The 21,257-nt window shown below is 41.9% G+C and overlaps 1 protein-coding gene across 2 annotated transcripts in view; it reads right to left on the minus strand.

Annotated features, from left to right (window-relative positions):
* Positions 1-21,257, minus strand: part of MYO10 (myosin X) — a 276,287-nt gene that overhangs the window by 91,691 nt on the left and 163,339 nt on the right. For both annotated transcript variants that reach the window (XM_010356336.2, XM_030927220.1), the window contains 10 exons: positions 15,538-15,667; positions 12,684-12,802; positions 11,098-11,244; positions 10,507-10,607; positions 10,324-10,390; positions 9,040-9,132; positions 8,542-8,610; positions 7,658-7,740; positions 3,976-4,084; positions 757-837 (listed from right to left, as the gene is read on the minus strand). In XM_010356336.2, coding sequence (XP_010354638.2) covers positions 757-837; positions 3,976-4,084; positions 7,658-7,740; positions 8,542-8,610; positions 9,040-9,132; positions 10,324-10,390; positions 10,507-10,607; positions 11,098-11,244; positions 12,684-12,802; positions 15,538-15,667 — 999 coding nt within the window. The remainder of the gene's footprint in view (positions 1-756; positions 838-3,975; positions 4,085-7,657; positions 7,741-8,541; positions 8,611-9,039; positions 9,133-10,323; positions 10,391-10,506; positions 10,608-11,097; positions 11,245-12,683; positions 12,803-15,537; positions 15,668-21,257) is intronic.

Consider the following 21,257-nt stretch of genomic DNA (forward strand, 5'->3'; position numbering starts at 1 on the left):
AAATTACAACTTTATAGGTGTTTTCTCAAGTAAGAAGCATTCCTAAGAGGCTATTTGCTGAATCAAAGTAATTTAAATGTATTAACAATACTTTAAGACAAGCTACCTAATTAGCGGTGGATTTGGCGACTGCATATATGTAACACTATAGTTTCTTTGTTTAGGTAGCTTTTCCTTTTTAAACTCACATTCTTTCTAATCAGATTATGAAATTAAAAAGTTAAAATCAAAGAGACAAGACATTAATACTTATGACAACCTTTAGAGTATCTTCTAATTAGTTATAATCAACTATTTAAAGTACTTAAAATCTAGCATTACTACTTAAAGCCTCTTCATCATGTTTAAAATAACAATAAAGCAAAAAAGGAAAGAAAGACAAATAAAACTTAAACCAAAAAATCTGCCACCACACATCAAATATTTCCTCTAAAAAGGCGTATCACACTCTGGAACTTTTCCCAAGAATTTTAAACCAAATGCTAAAAAAAAAAAAAAAAAAAAAAAGTAAAGGCTTCACAATGTTTCCTTTTAAAATAGATGTCCCTAAAGCTTAATAACATCACTCAAAAGCAGACTAACAGGCCCAAGGGACAAAGGGCACTTTCTCATTTAATGTTAAGTTATAATAATGTCATATCCATTTCCAACCATTTACAATGAGAGGACTTTGGAGAAACCAAATCTGTGAGTAACCACCCCAGGAGGCTGTGTCCCTCGAGACAGATCCCAGCCTAGGACTGACATCAATCTTACCTTCTGCATGTTTGGCTTGATACAGCGAACAAAGAAAGGATTAGAGGAGCTTAGCGTTGCCATTAAGGAATGCAGTGAGTCCTATTAGAAAGAAAAAGTATACGTTGATTTAGTCTCTTACTATGTCATTCTTTAAATTTCTCAGTACTCTAGACGCTTAGAAACAAGAATTTAAAAAACACAATATAAATCATAGGAGTAATTACTTACAGGTTTTCATTTTTTAATTGTCATTCTAATATAAAGATATTGAGTCAATTATTCAGTATTAACTGAAATTATTCGATAACACACCAAACTCATTTATCACTTCCTTTGAAATGGTGCAATTTTAATAAACCATTCTGTCAACAAACAAAAATCATCCTAGGATATTTCAATGTTTAGTACAGAAAAACTGAGAAATAGCCACTCTTCCACTGTCATTATTCTTCCCAATTCATTAGTCCCATCGAAATGACAGTCTATGCCAGCACTTCACTGGTCTCTGAGCCACAGTCTCTCACTCTTACCTTCAATCACCAGACTTACAGACTCCAGATCAACCTTTATTACTTTCTTTTCCAACTTTTTTTTTTTTTTTTTTTTTTTTTTTTTTTTTTTTAGAGTTTTTAACATTTACCAAAGCAGACAGAAGCATACAATGAGTTCTCATTACCAGCTTCAGCTCAGGGCTAATCTCATTTCGCCTGATCCATACATACTATACCCACCTCTGTGGAAAAGCAAATCCCAGACATGATGTGATTTCATCCATCAGCATTTCAGCATGTAGGATTAAAGGCTAAACACTTTAAAGCACTGTGTAACCACAGTATCATCACACCTGAAGAGATTTGACATTAATTCCTTAAACTAATATTAAAATGTGCAATGGTCTCACATTTCATATTAAAATGCTCAACTGTTTCAAATTTTATGATTTTTAAAAATGTTATTTATTTAATTGAAACAGGGTCTTACTCTGTCACCCAGGCTGCAGTGCAGCGGCACGATCACAGCTCACTGCAGCTTCGACCTCCCAGACTCAAGCGATCCTCCTACCTCAGACTCTGGAGTAGCTAGGACTACAAGGGCATGCCACCATGCCCGACTACCTTTTTAATTTTTTTGTAGAGATGAGGCCTTGCTATGTTGCCCAGGCTGGTCTTGAACTGCTCAAGCAATCTTTCCATCTAGGCCTCCTAAAGTGCTGGGATTACAGGCATGTGTCACCTTGCCCAGCCCATACATTTTAAAAGGTTTGTTCTTTTGCATCAAAATGCAAATATGGTCCATTCATTGTAGTTGGTTGATGCATCTTTTAAGTCTCTTTTAATCCACTGGCTTTCCCTCCAACTCTGTCTTTTTTCTTCTCGTAATCTTGTTGAAGAAAACTGAACTGTCTAAACACTACATGGATTACTTACTTTTCCAGAAAACTTTTAAATTTCTCCCAGGACAAAACATCCTGACGTTCACAGCCCTTCATATTCTGATACCAACTTAAATTCTCACGAGGTATCCTGTCTAGCTGGTATTCCACTGTCTGTTGACAGTCCCCAGAGACAGGACTTGCAACTCTGTGCCTGGGCTCTTCTCCTGCCTTCAGCTGCACCTTGAAAACTCACCCACCCTTTTCCATTTCCTTCACTGCTAGTCCAGTTTAAAGTCTCAAACATTTCAAAAACTTTCCAAGGCTGGGTGCAGTGGCTCACGTCTGTAATTCCAGCACTTTGGGAGGCTGAGGTAGAAGGATCGCTGGAGGCCAGATTTTCGAGATCAGCCTGGGCAACACAGTAAGACCCCATCTAAGTAAAACATCTAACAAATTAGCCACGTATAAAAAATTAGCCAGTCATGGTGGTGTGCGCCTCTAGTCCCAGCTGCTTGGGAGGCTGAGGCAGAAGAATCGCTTGAATCTGGGCGGTAGAGGTTGCAGTGAGCCAAGATCGTGCCATTGCATTCCAGCCTGGGTGACAGAATGAGACTCCATCTTAAAAAGGAAAAAAAAAGGGGGAGCCGGGTGCGGTGGCTCATGCCTGTAATCCCAGCACTTTGGGAGGCCGAGGCGGGCGGATCACAAGATCAGGAGATGGACACCATCTTGACTAACACGGTGAAACTCCATCTCTACTAAAAATGCAAAAAAAATGCGTGGCGGCAGGCGCCTGTAGTCCCAGCCATTCGGGAGGCTGAGGCAGGAGAATGGCGTGAACCCGGGAGGCGGAGCTTGCAGTGAGCCGAGATTGCCCCACTGCACTCCAGCCTGGGCGACAGAGCGAGACTGTCTCAAAAAAAAAAAAAAAAAAAAGGCCAGGTGTAGTGGCTCACACCTGTAGTGCCAGCTACTCAGGACGCTGAGTGGGAAGAATCACTTGAGCCTGGGAGTCTGAGGCTGCAGTGAAGCGCGATTATACTACTGCACTCCAGTGTGGGTGACAGAACAAGACCCTGACACACACACACACACGAAAAAAAAAACCTTTCCCAGAAGTCCTGGCAAAACTAGCCTTCTAGAAAAAGAAAAATGAACACCTCTGCTGGAAGATTAAGAGCCTAGGACAAGGTAACTGACATCAATCGTATCTAACCAGGGGAAAAAAACATCCAGATATGAGAAGAAATATATCCCATTTCCACATGAGCCTCTCAATACAAATCAGAGTGGTCCCAAATGGCCTTAAGAAGGTACCTATTTCAAAAGCTTAGAAGAAGTAGTTATTTATTTTTTAAAAAAGGATCTACATGTTTTTATCTGACTCAAAGAAAAAGTCTATTTTATTTCCTTTTTCTTTTTTTTTGAGACAGAGTCTAGGTCTTACTCTGTCACCCAGGCTAGAGTGCAGTGGTGCAATCACAGTTCGCTGCAACCTTGATCTCCCAGGCTCAGGCAATCCTCCCACCTCAGCCTCCTGAGTAGCTGGGACCACAGGCATGCGCCACCGCGCCCACATAATTTTTGTATTTTTTGTAGAGACAAGATTTCACCATGTTGCCCCGGCTGGTTTTGAACCCCTGAGCTCAGGTGATCTGCCCACCTCGGCCTCCCAAAGTGCTGAGATTACAGGCGTGAGCCAAAACTCTATTTTATTTCTAAAGCACTATCTGGTTTAAAAGCATGATATAAAAGGAAACAAAATTAAATATTCTCATAGACCTCACATACACCCAAATCCTCTTTTCAATTCTTAAAAGCACAGTGACGACGGATTCTCTAAGCCAGCAGTGAAAACGAACCTTGAACTGTGAGCTGACTGTAGGCCGCCGATGTTTGCTTCCACATTTCAAGGTATCCTGGTTGTTGCGGCTTGAAACATGTTCAAAAAGATCGTAGATAAAGTCAAATCTGTGTGAGGCAAGAGCAGGACGACAGTGAGGCACATACACCCATTATTAGGTGCAAGATTACTGTAATTAATGGTGCCCTTTCCCAATGATAATTTAAAGTAATACACCCCAGGCCTGGAAGAACTAAGACAGCTTCCGAAGATTTCAAACCAACCCCTGCCAAAGAGCTTTAGGCACTGAATACACGTGGCCGTGTCAGAGATCAGAGTCTGGCAGAGAAGGGGACTGGCATGACAGTGACAAAGGGTGGAATCCCACTTAGGAGCTCTGTGCTTTCTGGAATGCCATGTAAGCCTCTGTAGCCTCGGTCTCCTCACCTGCAAAAGTGAGGTATTTGTTTTGCCCATCTTGCAGTGTTGCAAAGACTGAAGCAGTTAACGGATGGAAAGGTGCCCCTGGGGAACACTAATTACAGGGTGAGGCAGGCAATGGTTCAAATCCTGTCTCCCCTTCTTCCTAGCTGTGTTGGTTGGGCAAGATGTTTCATCTCTCTCTTAGCCTCAATATTTTCATCTGGAAAATGGAAGTAATTTTTGAATTTATCCCCTAATGCCAGGGTGAGAATGAAAGGGGAACATGTATGTAAAAGGCAGAAAGCATGGTACCTGGGATATCCTATATGTTGATGTTAGTTATTATCAAAAAGTTCTGTAAAATCCATTGCTACTATTAACAAGGTAAAAGTGAAAAGCTTCCCAATAATTTTTTTTTTTTCAGACAGAGTTTCGCTTTTTCACCCAGGCTGGAGTGCAGTGGTGCAATCTCAGCTCGCTGCAACCTCTGCCTCCTGGGTTCCAGCGATTCTCCTGTTTCAGCCTTCTGAGTAGCTGGGATTCCAGGCGCCTGCCATCACACCCGGCTAATTTTTATATTTTGTAGTAGAGATGGGGTTTCACCATGTTGGGCAGGCTGGTCTTGAAACTCCTGACCTCAGGTGATCCATCTGCCTCGGCCTCCCAAAGTGCTAGGATTATAGGCGTGAGCCACCACACCCAGCCTTCAATAATTTTTTAAACTTCCTTGCATGGAAGGTATCATGGGCTATGGAGCTGGCAGGGTTAGTGGCTTCACTGTCGCCAAGACAGTCAGGGAAGACTTCTGATCATCTGCCTCCCCACAAGCGGCAATATTAGACCTTTCCCTGGTCGCTTCTTGCTTTGCCCCAACCTTTTTCATTTTTGTTCTCGGGTTCTCTTTAATGCTCACTCTTTGAAGTTCTCTAACTGTGCTTTGAGCTCTTTGGAGAAAAGCTTTGGTTCCATTCATATGTCACAGATGTCAAAGGTAAAAGCGAGTGAAGCAAGCGAACAGCCCCAGCTCCTCGATTTGTAAAGGGAAACATGGGGTTGAGACAGCAAGTTCTTTACCCCTCACAAAACTGCTTCATGCTAGCACAGAGGCAGCTGGTGAAACTCCACCTCACTGGTGTCTCCAGGCCTGCAATCTTTTCACCTCGACAAACTGCCTCTACTTAACATCAATACAGGGCTTTTATTTAAACATATTGCATTAAATCGCATTAAACTAAGAAACTGCTTTGACAGCATGCTATGGTGTTTTTTAAACACCCATCATTTTTACAGGTGTGAAAACTCACCTAACAATAAAATAGCTAACAATGTTGTAAACAGCGATTCCTCACACAGAATAGTTAAAGTAAGTTTGAAGATCAAATGTTTCAAATTCCGAGTTTCTAGGCTGATACTACCTTGTATGGGCTCCCTTTGTCCCAATTCATTTCTATCTAAGTGACAGGTGGCCATCTAGTATTTACATTTCAAAAAGTAGTACAGTTTTTAAACTTTTTTGCTACTTTCCTTCCTTAGATATTAAAAATGTGTTTTTGTTACAGTTTCCCATCAGATCCAACACAGGTGCTGAAAGCTTTCAGGCGACGGTTTTTTCCCTCAACTTTCTCTCTTACACAGCCTCCTAAAAATAGGACACTTTCGCCGGGTACGGTGGCTCATGCCTGTAATCCCAGCACTTTGGGAGTCCGAGGCGGGCGGATCACAAGGTCAGGAGATCGAGACCATCCTGGCTAACATGGTGAAACCCCGTCTCTACTAAAAATACAAAAAAATTAGCCGGGCGTGGTGGCAGCGCCTGTAGTCCCAGCTACTCGGGAGGCTGAGGCAGGAGAATGGCGTGAATCAGGGAGGCGGAGCTTGCAGTGAGCTGAGATTGCGCCACTGCACTCCAGCCTGGGCCACAGAGCAGACTCCATCTCAAAAAAAACAAAACAAAACAAAACAAAAACCAAAAAACAAAATGGGACACTTCCTGGTCTAATAGACACCAATAGTTAAAACTAATCACTGCAAGTTTCTGTGTGTTTTCTTTATTGATTTAATGGTGTAAATTTATAATTCATGAATGAATAAATGAATATGTAATAAATTTATAATTATAGCTGAATTAAGGCATATTTTACTAACTAGAGACACGGGAGTCCATAAAACCAAGGCTGAAATCAACCACACAGCTCTAAGCTCCCCGTGAAGAAAGCAGGTCACACTGCTTAAGATCTTAGGTTCTCAAGCCAACCAGACCAGATCAAAACTGGAATTGATGGCTCACTGGTTACCAGTTGAGAGGTCTTGGGGAAGTCACTTAACAGCTTTAACTGCTCCAAGCCTCAGTTTCCTCATCTGCATAAAAGAGGATTAGTAACAGTACATTACTTATGCCTCTCAGGTTGGTTTATTTCAGTACCTCACTAAACGGCAGTCACTGCTTGTATTATTATTATTATTATTATTATTATTATTATTATTATTATTTTTTGAGATGGAGTCTCGCTCTGTCGCCCAGGCTAGAGTGTGGTGGCGCAATCTCGGCTCACTGCAAGCTCCACCTCCCAGGTTCACGCCATTCTCCTGCCTCAGCCTCCTGAGTAGCTGGGACTGCAGGCGCCTGCCACTATGCCCAGCTAATTTTTTGTATTTTTAGTAGAGACGGGGTTTCACCATGTTAGCCAGGATGGTCTCGATCTCCGGACCTTGTGATCCATCTGCCTCGGCCTTCCAAAGTGCTGGGATTACAGGCGTGAGCTGCTGCGCCCGGCCTGCTTGTATTATTATTATTTTTTAATTCCTTTTTTTTTTTTTTTTGAGACAGAGTTTCACTCTTGTCACCCAGGCTTGACTGCAATGGCACAATCTTGGGTCACTGCAACCTCCACCTCCCAAGTGAAAGCAATTCTCCTGTTTCAGCCTCCCAAGTAGCTGGGATTACAGGTGCCTGCCACCATGCTTGGCTAATTTTTGTATTTTCAGTAGAGATGGGGTTTCACTATGTTGGCCAGGCTGGTCTCAAACTCCTGACCTTGGGTGATTTGCCCACCTTGACATCCCAAAGTGCTAGGATTACAGGCGTGAGCCACCGTGCCCAACCTTGCTTGTATTATTATGTTATACTTTTGAGTTATTTCATTGATGAAATAGTACGTGAGGAAAACAATATTAAGTTTCTTACATAACAGCAATTTGTTCTATATTTGTGAATTAAAAGCATATACACAAATATTCATTTACTTGCTAAGGACTTCTCAGGGAGAAGACTGACATACCGGCTTTCTCTTAGCAAATTGAGAAGGTCATCTCGAAATGTATCTCTGTTCTTCTCCAAGATACCTCGGACATCATATTGCACCTAGTTTTAAGAAATAAGAGGGGAGAAAACTATTGAAAGAATAGTTTCAGGTCATAAGCAACCTCCCTGAAAGATCCACAAAAATAAATCATTCCAATAAGTGTATTTATTTAGTTTTTAAGAGACAGGGTCTTGCTCTATTTCCCAGGCTGAAGTGCAGTGACGTGATCATAGCTCATGCAGCCTCAAATTCCTATGCCCAAGCAATCCTCCCACCTCAGCCTCCAGAACAGCTAGGACAACAGATGTGTCACCATGCCAGGCTAACTTTTTATAAAATATCTTGTAGATATTTTTTATATCTACGGTGCCCAGGCTGGTCTCAAACTCCAGTCCTCAAGTGACCCTCCTGACTCAGCCTCCCAAAGTACTGGGACTATAGGCTCATGTGAGCTGCCATACCAAGCCCAATAAATTCACAATTGGTTCTTTTTTTTTTTGAGATGGAGTCTCGCTCTGTCGCCCGGGCTGGAGTGCAATGGCCGGATCTCAGCTCACTGCAAGCTCCGCCTCCTGGGTTTACGCCATTCTCCTGCCTCAGCCTCCCGAGTAGCTGGGACTACAGGCGCCCGCCACCTCGCCTGGCTAGTTTTTTGTATTCTTTAGTAGAGACGGGGTTTCGCCGTGTTAGCCAGGATGGTCTCGATCTCCTGACCTTGTGATTCGCCCGTCTCGGCCTCCCAAAGTGCTGGGATTACAGGCTTGAGCCACCGCGCCCGGCCTCACAATTGGTTCTGAAACTACTGTTTTCTCTGAATATCAAACAGGCGAATATCAATAGGTATCTTAATAAAAAGTTACCTCTCCAGCATAGTGCTTCACTCCAAAATTGTTAACTGCAACTCTGGGCTTCACATAAAAGTGGTTATTCTAAAAAAAAAAATAAATTAAAAATAAAAACACAATGCCTTATTTCACTCACTGATTTCCCTTGACTTCCAGAGAACACTAAATACAACAGACAGTGAAAATCTTTCCAGACTTGGCATGGATCTGCGTTTCAGGACACGGTATATGGTGCACTTTATAAAAACCATGTTAACTCTCAACTGTGTCATTGTAATAGATTAACAATTTTATGTTCTCTCAATAAGCTTGGGCATTCTGACAAGTAGCCCCAAATCTAACCCTTTTGCTTTTTTCAATTTATTTCTAGTAACAGGAGAACACCTTTGGTTTGAGAATAAAAGTTCAATGTGGGAGGCACAGTTGGGCCAGTGGACTGACATGTCTGGTTTGTGACCCCAACCCACAGATGTGCTACTTCAATGTGATTAAGAATTGCAGGTTTCTACATACAGCATGCTGACTGTGTAGCTTCTCCAGTAAGGTGCTGTCTGTGGCTTGAGGAAAATGGCTTTCTTCATTGATAAGGGCTAGGAGGCCAAGTTTCTAGAAGAAAGAAGAAAAAGAAGAAATGAGTTAAAAGTTGAATGTGGCTGGGTGCGTGGTAGCTCATGTCTGTAATCCCAGCCCTTTGGGAGGCCAAGACAGGCAGATCATTTGAGGTCAGGAGTTCAAGACCAGCCTGGCCAACACAGTGGAACCCTGTTTCTACTAAAAATACAAAAAAATTAACTGGGTATGGTAGGCACACCTGTAATCCCAGCTACCGGGGAGGCTGAGGCAGGAGAATCACTTGAACCTGGGAGACAGAGGTTGCAGTGAGCCAAGATTGTGCCACTGTACTCTAGCCTGGGCAACAGAGTGAAAACTCCATCTCAGAAAGAAAAAAAAAAGAAAAAACAGTTGAATGTGTGCGTCCCAAACTATTTTGAGAGCTCTTCTCTACTCTCTATCAAATGAGTGGTTAAAAGAAAAGGCATGGTAATTTCTTGATTGGAAAATTCATAATGATACACTATAGAGAAAACCAATTAAGTTCTATGTAAATCTTAAAAAAAAAAATTGGGCCGGGCGCGGTGGCTCAAGCCTGTAATCCCAGCACTTTGGGAGGCCGAGGCGGGTGGATCACGAGGTCAGGAGATCGAGACCATCCTGGCTAACACGGTGAAACCCCAGTCTCTACTAAAAAATACAAAAGACTAGCCGGGCAAGGTGGCGGGCGCCTGTAGTCCCAGCTACTCGTGAGGCTGAGGCAGGAGAATGGCGTGAACCCGGGAGGCGGAGCTTGCAGTGAGCTGAGATCTGGCCACTGCACTCCAGCCTGGGCGACAGAGCGAGACTCCGTCTCAAAAAAAAAAAAAAAAAAAAAAAAAAAAAAAAAATTGAACCCATTGCAATTCTGTGGATAAAACTTCTACTTCTGTGGATAAAACTTTTACAACTGGCAAATCTATATCGGTACTGGCAAGGTTTTGCTTCTGCCTTAAAATCTAAGGGAAGCCAATTCACAGACTGCTGATTCTAAAATACTGAGTTCCGTGAGACAATAGGTTTGAAGCAGCCAAGTATTTAAATTCAACCTTGCACATTTACATTGATGTTTCCAAATAGTCCATTGTGCTCTAAACATTCACATCTCTGATGTGCGTGTTCGTGCACGTTATTTTGTTCCCATAAATATGAATCAGCCCAGCTGGACCTCCTTGGGAGTGTAACCCTTCTTCAAAAATACATTACCTTCTCAATCAAGTCCAGGCATTCTCCGTTGTCTATCCAGTCAATATCTTCCCACACTAACCCTTCCCTGTAGAAAGATTTTACACAGCCAAGTTAAATGAAAACTTAGCTTCAAAACTATCTCATCTAGTTGCTGCTTTAAAAAAAAAAAAAAAATTGAAATGGAATTCTATGAGTGCTTACCGGCTATATTCGAGTTGTTCTAAAGAAAAAATATGCTTGTTGAAGTATTCCTGAAGTTTCTCATTTGCATAGTTTATATTGAACTGTTCAAAGTGATTAACCTAAAGGGGGAAAGCATTCGATAAGTATCTTTAGCGCACTCACAATGACGTGGAAAGGTGAAGAAAAGACAAAACAAAGATCTGCAGAGAAAAATATCAGTGCTTGTTGCCCGGCACCGTGGCTCACGCCTATAATCCTAGCACTTTGGGAAGCTGAGGTGGGCAGATCACCCGAGGTCGGCAGTCAGAGACCAGCCTTACCAATATGGTGCAACCCCATCTCTACTGAAAATACAAAAAAAATTAGCAGCCCGTGGTGACAGGCACCTGTAATCTCAGCTACTTGGGAGGCTGAGGTGGGAGAATCACTTGAACCAGGAGGTGGAAGTTGCAGTGAGCTGAGATCACACCACTGCCCCCCAGCCTGGGAGACAGAGTGAGACTCCTTCGGAAAAAAAAAAAAAAAGAGAGTTTGCTTACAGAGATTTGCTCAACAGCAGCTAATCATGGACAGAAGAGAAGTCATGTGCTGCACTGTTAGTAAGTCTACCTCAAAGTTTTCAAATCCAAAGATGTCGAGGATGCCAATAGACTTGAAGTCCTCTTTGCCTTTGATCCTGCTGTTGATCTTTTTGATCACCCACTCAAAGCAGCACGCATACAGAGCCATGGCCAGGGAGTCCCTGCTGTCTACTGCCTGTGGGGAAAGGAAGCGGCACAGACTCAGCTGACCCTGGCACCCGGATAGGCAAGGCCATCCCCGCCCCACTCAAGAGACACACACAAGACTAGCATAGCATCTGGCCCTCCAGTGTGAAGTCAATCGATACCATCTAGGAAAGGACAGGTATCTAAAGAAACGATAAACTGGAGCTCATGTATTTCCTTTCTGTTAAGATTAAATACTAGGATTCCAAACTCAACTTGCTATGTTGAATTACACAAAAGAATCTAAACCATATATACGGGTACAAATGTTAGCAGGTTTAAAACAATAATTAAGATGTGAGCTCTTTTTTAAAATTTTCTGATTTTCTATTATTATACTTTGTATTTACAAAGTTTTTCTTCATAATATGGTCAGCATTTTTACTTATCCAATTAAAAACATATTAGAAGAGTGTGATGGTTAATACTGAGTGTCAACTTGATTGCAGGATACAAAGTATTAATCCTGGGTGTGTCTGTGTGGGTGACATCTGAGTCAGTGGGTTAAGAGAAGCCACATCCACCCTTAATCTGGTGGGCAAAATCTAATCAGCTTCCAGTGAAAATAAAGCAGGCAGAAAAACGTGAAAAGGCGAGACTGGCCCAGCCTCCCAGCCTACATCTTTCTCCCGTGCTGGATGCTTCCTGCCCTAGAACATCGGACTCCAAGTTCTGCAGTTTTGGGACTCACACTGGCTCTCCTTGCTCCTCAGCTTGCAGATGGCCTATTGTGGGACCTTCTGATCATGTAAGTTAATACTTAATAAACTCCGCTTTCTATCTATCTATCTATCTATCTATCTATCTATCTATCTATCTATCTATCTATCAATCAATCATATTAATTCTGTCCCTCTAAGAGAACCCTAATACAAAGAGCTAGCACATATACATTTGCTCAAGGCAGTAGCAGAGGCAAAAATAAATAAAACATATTATTATATTGTCTTCATTATAATACATTATTGTTATTGTTGTAGGTAATGTTTATTTAGTGTTTACTCCATACCAGACATTACATGCTCAGCATATATTTGTTGTTTTTATTCTTACAAAAATCCTATGAATTATGTATAATTATCCTTGTCTTATAGCGGAGGAAAATGAGGCATAATGACTAAATTTCCCAAGAGCAGACAGTAGTAAGTGGGTCAAGTTCAAAGTCAGGCAATCTGCATTCGACCCATCCTGTTAAACAACAATCAGATGTTGTTTTACACAATTAGACAGCAATTCAATAGCTTTGTCTATTCCCAAGCCTTGGGTATCTTCTTTATTTTGATCATGAACCAAAGTCATTTGAACAGTTAATAATACATTACAGTTACAATATAACTGTTATTATAGTTACGTATTTGAATCAAACCTACGGATCTGAAAACCCAGGAGTGTGTAGTAAGGCAGGATTGGATGGCAAAGCGTGTGTACCTGTTGGACACTGAGAGGCGTGAGGATCTCTTCTCCCCTGAGGAACATTGATCTCTGGGTCAGAGCATCTGTGAGCTGTGTTGGGTCCAGCCCAAGTAACTCTGCAGATCTGCCCAAAGCTGCAAACAGAGAATAAGACAAAGGTCAATGAACCCATCGCCCCCGAGAAGCTAACCAGGCTTAGCGATACCTTAACGCAGAGAACACTCCTGATTCCCTCAGGCAGAGTTTAGAGATTGCATGTTATTGCTAAGTTATTCACTCCCTTAGTGAATCCTAGGTTAGTCGCATAGAGCCTCGTGCTTGGACGAAGTGTGGTCTGGGAATCCCATGGGTGTCCCCAAGATCCTGTTAGAGGTTTGCAACTACTTCCTTTTTTTTTTTTTTTTTTTTTGAGATGGAGTCTCACTCTATAGCCCAGGCTGGAGTACGGTGGCATGATCTCGGCTCACTGCAACCTCTGCGTCCTGGGTTCAAATGATTCTCCTGTCTCAGCCTCCTGAGTATTTTCAGTAGAGACAGGGTTTCACCATGTTGGCTAGACTGGCCTTGAACTCCTGACCTCAAGTGATCTGCCTGCCTTGGCCTCCATGCCCGGCCTACTACTTTCATTAATAACAGTAAGATGTTATTGGCTCTTTTCACTCTAATTCTCTCCCCAGTATACAGAAGAGTATTCCAAAGGCTACACAACATGAGGTATCTCAACCAATTAGATGCAGATATGACAATCGGACTGTCTTTTTTTTTTTTTTTTTTTTTTTTTTGAGATAGAGTCTTGCTTTCTCTCCCAGGCTGGAGTACAGTGGCATGATCTCGGCTCACTGCAACCTCCGCCTCCTGGGTTCAAGCGATTCTCTTGCTTCAGCCTCCCGAGTAGCTGAGATTACAGGCACCCGCCACAACGCCTGGCTAATTTTCGTATTTTTAGTGGAGATGGTTTTTTTTGTTTTTTTTGTTTTTTTTTGAGATAGAGTCTTGCTTTGTCTCCCAGGCTGGAGTGGAGTGGCGTGATCTCGGCTCACTGCAACCTCTGCCTCCCGGGTTCAAGCGATTCTCTTGCCTCAGCCTCCAGAGTAGCTAGGATTACAGGTGCCCACCACCATGCCTGGATAACTTTTGTATTTTTAGTAGAGATGGGTTTCACCCTGTCGGCCTGGCTGGTCTCAAACTCCTGACCTCAGATGATCCACCTACCTCGGCCTCCCAAAGTTTTGGGATTACAGGCGTGAGCCACTGTGCCCAGCCCCCAACTGTATTTCAATATGTCAGACATTAAAGAAATTTGCAAAAAGATAAGATAATGTGACTATCCTTACTGTTTTCTGATTTGGAAAAGAGTCTTTTAAATAAAAATAGAACATTTATTTTAGTATGCAATGAGTTTATTATTGTTCTTTTTAATTGAATAAAGAATATTTTTTAAACATCTCATTTTAACTTTTAATTAGAAGTTTTAACTTTTTATTTGAGACGGAGTCTCACTTTGTCACCCAGGCTATAGTGTACTGGTACAAAGTGTGATCTTTGCTCACTGCAACCTCCACCTCCTGGGTTCAAGAGACTCTCATGCCTCAGTCTCCCCAAGTAGCTGGGATTACAGCCACACACCACCACACCTGGCTAATTTTTGTATTTTTAGTAGAGACGGGGTTTCACCATGTTGGCCAGGTTGGTCTTGAACTCCTGACCTCAAATGATCCACCTGCCTCATCCTCCCAAATTGCTAGGATTATAGGCATGAGCCACTGTGCCCAGCCAAAAAGTTTTAACTTTTAATGTGGTCAACATCAACAGATACAAGCCACATAAACAAAAGCTCTCTGGGGTTCTATGATTTTTGAGCATATTACCAGGTACTGGGTGGAACCAGACACTTGAGAATTACTGGCCTACAGTACTGGTCTCCTCTAGAACCACTCTGAACTTGAACTCATCTAATTTCCAGCTTCTATGACCTCATCTATTGCTTCCATCAGAAAAGTTTTAACAAGTAATACATAAATCACTCAAGCAAAATGACAACTGACATAGCTGTATGTTAACTCATTTTATCTTGACAGCAAATCTCTGAGACACTGTACAGGTGAGAAGTCATGAGTGTTCAGGGGATAAGTAACACAGGAAACAGCCTGAAGCAGGGAAGGGCTATGAACCCAGCATCCTGGCTTGCAAAACAAAGAGTCTTAACCATTCTACCACACTGGCACTCAACAGGATGATGCCACCTGACTCTCAACACTTTCCTATGTTGATTCCTGGTTGCTCATATTTCCACATATCTGACTCATTTTCCTTCTTTTTAAACAGAGAACATGGCCACTATCCCAATTGACTAGTAACTTTTCATACACTCTGAGCCTTTCTTAACCAACACTTCGTATCTGATACAATTAACGTTCTGTAGCTCTCTATTCAAGGAGTCAGAACATTTTCTCTCTCTCTCTCTCTCTCTTTTTTTTTTTTTTTTTTGAGACAAGATCTCACTCTGTCACCCAGACTGGAGTGCAGAGGCATCATCTCAGCTCATTGCAGCTTCGACCTGCAGAGTCTCAGGTGATCCTCCCACCTCAGCCTCCCAAGAAGCTGGGACTACAGGGGTGCACCATCATGCCTGGCTAATTTTTGTATTTTTAGTAGAGATGGGGTTTAGCCACATTGCCCCAGACTGGTCTCGACTTCCTGAGCTCAAGCAATCTGCCTGCCACCACCTCGCAAAGTGCTGCGGTTACAGGCAAGCGCCACCGCAGCTGGCCAGAATTTTCTCTCTGAAAGGCTAGACAGTCAGTAATTTAGGTTTAAGTTTCCTATGGGGAACAAAGGGAGAGAGGAGGGCAGGCAGGCAGAATCTTACCTGTTTTGAAGGAAACCTGCGCCCCACCAGCAGTGATAAATTCTATGTTCCCAAGATGTAGTATACCAGCAAGCAGCCTCGACACTTCCCGAACTTCCTCCTTGCTGAACTGCATCACATCCATTGCCGTCTAGAAGAAAATAAATGTATTTAGTTTTATGTTGTTTTTCCCACTGAAGAAAATGTAGAATACCCCTGATAATGTAAAATTACTAGGTGTTATTGAAAAGGCAAGGAAAAAAAATAGATGCATAACCACTCACTTGTTTTTTTGTTTTGAGACAGAGTCTTGCTCTGTCATCCAGGCTAGAGTGCAGGGGCACAATCTCGGCTCGCTGCAACCTCCACCTTCCAGGTTCGAGCGATTCTCGTGCCTCAGCCTCCAGAGTAGCTGGGATTACAGGTGTGTGCCACCATGCCTAGCTAGTTTTTTATTTTGCATTTTTAGTAGAGACTGGGTTCACCACGTTGGTCAGGCTGGTCTCGAACTCCTGATCTCAAGTGATCCACCCACCTTCACCTCCCAAAGTTCTGGGATTACAGGCGGGAGCCACCGCACCCGGCCCATAATAACTCACTTTTAAAACAATGAGGACTTTACATAGTACACATAAAAGGAGGAAGATAAAGAACTATAGCACGTTCAGAGATAATCAATGAAATAAACATAGTGTCTGCCTTACATACAAGTCTTCTATATATGCTACAAAAGAATTACTTCAGGCAGTCACAGTCATGACAACAATAAAGAAATAGTTTTCTGTATAGCTATCAGAGTGGATGAAAATTTTGTTATTTTCTTTAGATGTAAAAATGTGGAGAGGGAGTACTTGGAGAGGGGGTGTTTTTCTGTTTTGTTTTGTTTTTTTGGTAGAGATGGGGGTCTCACTATGTTGGCCAGGCTGGTCTCGAATTCCTGGCCTCAAGCAATCCTCCCACCTTGGCCTTCCAAAGTGCTGGGTTTACTGGTGTGAGCCACCATGCCAAGCCAAGAATTTTAAAAAATTAGCCAGGTGTATTGGTGCATACCTGCAGTCCCAGCTCCTGGCTTGGCTGAGGTAGGAGTATTGCATGAACCCAGGAGGTCAAGGTCACAGTGAGCTATAACCACATGTGTACTCCAGCCTGGGAGCCTGGGTGACAGAGTTAAGACTCTGTCTCTTAAAAAAAAAAAAATTAAATAAATGCTGATGGAAAATCTAAATAGATGTGGACTTGTCTTCCTTAGGCACTCATCATGTCTCTATTTTTAATTTCTCCAAAGGATTTTTTATGGTCTTATCTTGGCCTGAGGATACAAAGTGGAAGTTAACATAATGCTGCTCGGGGAAAAATAAAAATAAACCGGCACTTACAGGAATCTGTTACAACAACAAGTATCTAAACAACTGAAGCCACGAGTTTTCTGAATTATATCTAAGATTTGCTAATTTTCTATTGTGACTGAGGAGCTGTATTCTTGTGACCAAAAAAAGCTATTAAAAAGGAAAAGAAAACCAGACACACATACACACCAACCGGGGGGCAGACTTATTGGCAATATTGATGAAAATGACCTACAAAAAGAACTTGGACCCACACAAGGACCATAGGAGAGTGGTAAGAAGGAAACCACGCACCGCTCTGAAGCAATAGAAATTGCAAAAGGAGGCCGGGCGCGGTGGCTCAAGTCTGTAATCCCAGCACTTTAGGAGGCCGAGACGGGCGGATCACGAGGTCAGGAGATCGAGACCATCCTGGCTAACACGGTGAAACCCCGTCTCTACTAAAAAATACAAAAAAAACTAGCCAGGTGAGGTGGCGGGCGCCTGTAGTCCCAGCTACTCGCTGGGACTGGAGAATGGGAGGCTGAGGCAGGAGAATGGCGTAAACCCAGGAGGTGGAGCTTGCAGTGAGCTGAGATCCGGCCACTGCACTCCAGCCTGGGTGACAGAGTGAGACTCCGTCTCAAAAAAAAAAAAAAAAAGAAAGAAATTGCAAAAGGAAACAACTGGAGATTTAACACTGCAAAAAGTTCAATTTCTTTTCCTTTTCTTTTTCTTTTTTTTTTTTTTTTGAGACAGAGTTTCGCTGTTTCGCCCAGCCTGGGGTGCAGTGGCACGATCTCAGCTCACCGCACCCTATGCCTCCCAGGTTCAAGCGATTCTCCTGCTTTAGCCTCCTAAGTAGCTGGGATTACAGGCATGCGCCACCACGTCTGGCTAAGTTTTGTATTTTTAGTAGATACGAGGTTTCTCCATGTTGGTCAGGCTGATCTTAAACTCCCAACCTCAAGTGATCTGCCCACCCTGGCTTCCCAAAGTGCTGGGATTATAGGCGTGAACCACCACGCAAGGCCAAGATTAATTTCTTTATAAAGAAAATGCAATAATGCCAGAAAAAAAAAAAAAAGACCAACAATGGAGAGGGAAAGAATTAAAAGATCCACTGACATATACATGAGCGACAAAAATAGGGAGAAATGCAAATCCAGGTACTGTTTTCCTTCCTAGAAATCAAACAGGTACAAATTAAGGTAAATATGAGATCAGTTCTGTCAAATTAGCAAAAAATTTCAGAATGATAAAGATTAGTAGAAAAGAGACATTTATACAATGGTTTTTAGTACTATAAATTAGTACAATCTTTTTGGAAAACAACATGATTATCTGACAGAATTGTCCTAACTATATAATATGTATATAATATTAGAATTTTCATATCTGAGAGAAAAACCAACAACAAAGGTTCAGAGGAGAAAAATAACTTTCTCAGGGTCACACAACCTAAATTCAAAGTCCGGCCCAACTGACCCAAATCTAGGAACTTACTATAATCATTTATTACTATTTTGATACAGGGTCTCACCCCCATCACCTGCACTGGCGGGCAGTGGTGTGATCAAGGCTCACTGCAGCCTTGACTTCCTGGGCTCAGGTGATTCTCCCACCCCAGCCTCCTGAGTAGCTGGGACAACAGGTGCACACCAACACACCTGGCTAAATTTTTGTATTTTTAGGAGAGACGCAGTTTCACCATGTTGCCCAAGCCAGTCTCAAACTCCTGCGCTCAAGTAATCTGCCCACCTAGGTCTCCCAAAGTGCTGGGATTACAGGCATGAGCCACTGTGCCCGGCCAGGAACTTATTATTATTATTATCATCATTATTATTATTGACCCAATTCTGTTACTCTATAAAGACATAAAAAAAGAAATCTATATAATCTCCAATAATTTCAATGCTGGAAATTTGTTTCAAGGAAAATTTCAAGAGCAGAAAAAAAACCTTCAGAAAATATTCACTACAGTGTTACCTTAGTAACACTTTCACAGAAAAATAATTCTAATTATTCTACAATTAGACAAGTCAAATACAGTAAGTTATATGAATACTGCATACTTTTTTTTTTTTTGAGATGGAGTTTCACTCTTGTTACCCAGGCTGGAGTGCAATAGTGCGATCTCGGCTCACCACACAACCTCCGCCTTCCGGGTTCAAGTGATTCTCCTGCCTCAGCCTCCCTAGTAGCTGGGATTACAGGCATGCACCACCACACCTGGCTAATTTTGTATATTTAGTAGAGACAGGGTTTCTCCATGTTGGTCAGGCTGGTCTTGAACTCCTGACCTCCGGTGATCTGCCCGCCTTGGCCTCCCAAAGTGCTGGGATTACTGGTGTGAGCCAATGTGCCCTGCCTACTGTATACTTTTTAAAGAAAATTACGCACATTATATAGAGAAACAGTTATATTTATGGTAGCTTTTTGTAAAAAAGCAAAAAAGCTATTTTGTACCCATATTATTTTTAAAACTCAGGCTGGGAAGAAAATTTACAAATCTGAAACTAGTTCCAATAGTTATACTGTTAAGGGTTAACTGTGAGTTAACAGTGTTGGTAAGCTCATGAACATTCTATTCTGTAGTGTCTTTTTTTTTTTTGAGACGGAGTCTCCCTCTGTCGCCCAGGCTGGAGTGCAGTGGCCGGATCTCAGCTCACTGCAAGCTCCGCCTCCCGGGTTCACGCCATTCTCCTGCCTCAGCCTCCCGAGTAGCTGGGACTACAGGCACCCGCTACCTCGCCCGGCTAGTTTTTCTGTCGTGTCTTTTAATGTTGCTGGCAATAAATATGTTTACAACAAAAACTGAGACAATCAATGGGTGAATGGTTAAACAAACTGCTGTCTATTCAATGGAATACCAAAAAAAGCAGTGATACGTGCCACATGGATGGCTGGAGGAAGCTGGATACAGGAGACTACACAGTGTGTATTTTCATTACGTGGAACTCTAGAGAAGATAACTGTACACTAGAGGGACTGAATTAGATCAGTAGTTTCCTAGGGCCAGGTGTGGGGGGCTGGGATTGCCTGGGAAGGGGCACAGAGAAACTTTTGAGGCAGAGGATTCCCTTTTATCTTGATCATTGTGGATAAATGGGTGTGCAAATTCAAAATTCACTGGAATGTATACTTTAAATGGACGCATTTAATTGTGTGTTCATTATATCTCAATAAAGTTGATTATAAAAATTAAAATACCATAAATTACTTAAAGGTGGGAAGGCTATCATTTCATGCGTGCAAACAGAAAGAAAAATAAGAACTATTTGCCAAGTGCTTATCAATTTAAAAAAGCCTATGAGAAAATAATCATTCAAATTTAGAGATACTTATCAGTGACTTCTTCTAAAAGGTAAAAGCAAAGAAATGCGGTTAAGATACACAAAATAATTTGCTATTCTCAAGACTTTTTAAACTGTGTTAAAGACCGTATCAGATATCAGCAAAATAATTAAAATGCACCTACATTGTGCAAAAGTTAAATTTTTCCCTTTCCATGATTAAAGTTTTCTTCATATATGACAAGATATACTCATAACTAATATACAATCATTTTCTAGCCTGGCAACATAGCAAGAACCCCATTTCTAAAAGAAATTAAAAATTAGTATGCTGGCGTACACCTGTACTCCCAGCTACTTGGGAGGCTGAGGCAGGAGGATCACTTGATCCCAGGAGTTCAAGGGTGCAGTAAATCATTATCACACTACTGTGCTCCAGCCTGGGCAACAGAGTGAGACCCTGTCTCAAAAAAAAAAAAAGTGAAATAAGTAGAAAATTTTTAACTCCCAAATAAACAATATTGATACATACCCCATAAATAAAAATTCTTGGTTAAGTTCTAAAAAAAAAAATACAAAGGTTGTATAAGAAGATATTTAAGTAAATGAACAAAATAAATGTGCTTACTGTATTAATAAATTTGTGGACTTCTTTGCTTCAAGTCTAACTCTTAAGTGATTGGGTAAGTAGTAGAGTTGTGATAAGTGGCAACTGCATTAATCATAACATGGAATAATTTAACGTCTAAAACCAGTTCTCACCAATGCAGACATGTATGCTAAAGCTCCAGCAAGAGTCTCTATTGCTTCTTACTCTCCTATTTACAATCTTTGTTAATAAGCAATCTCCACCCCTTTGACAAGAGTAGCCGCTTTATGGCTTATTATAATTAGTATTTCAACACCAGGTCTCAAGACTGAAAAAACCATGGGAAATTCTCGGTATGATTCAGCACATAAAAAATAGATGCTTGTGAATGTGAGTGTGTATTGGGGGGTGGCCAATACGTGGTAGAATCCCAATCATCACGCACAAAAGGAGCTCAACTTGTCACACTGGAAACAAAGGGAGGAGTGTCACCATTGGAGAAGGCTAAGGTACCTCCGAAGAATCCCAGAA

Source organism: Rhinopithecus roxellana, chromosome 3 (assembly GCF_007565055.1).
Source record: "Rhinopithecus roxellana isolate Shanxi Qingling chromosome 3, ASM756505v1, whole genome shotgun sequence".
Lineage (NCBI taxonomy): Eukaryota > Metazoa > Chordata > Mammalia > Primates > Cercopithecidae > Rhinopithecus > Rhinopithecus roxellana.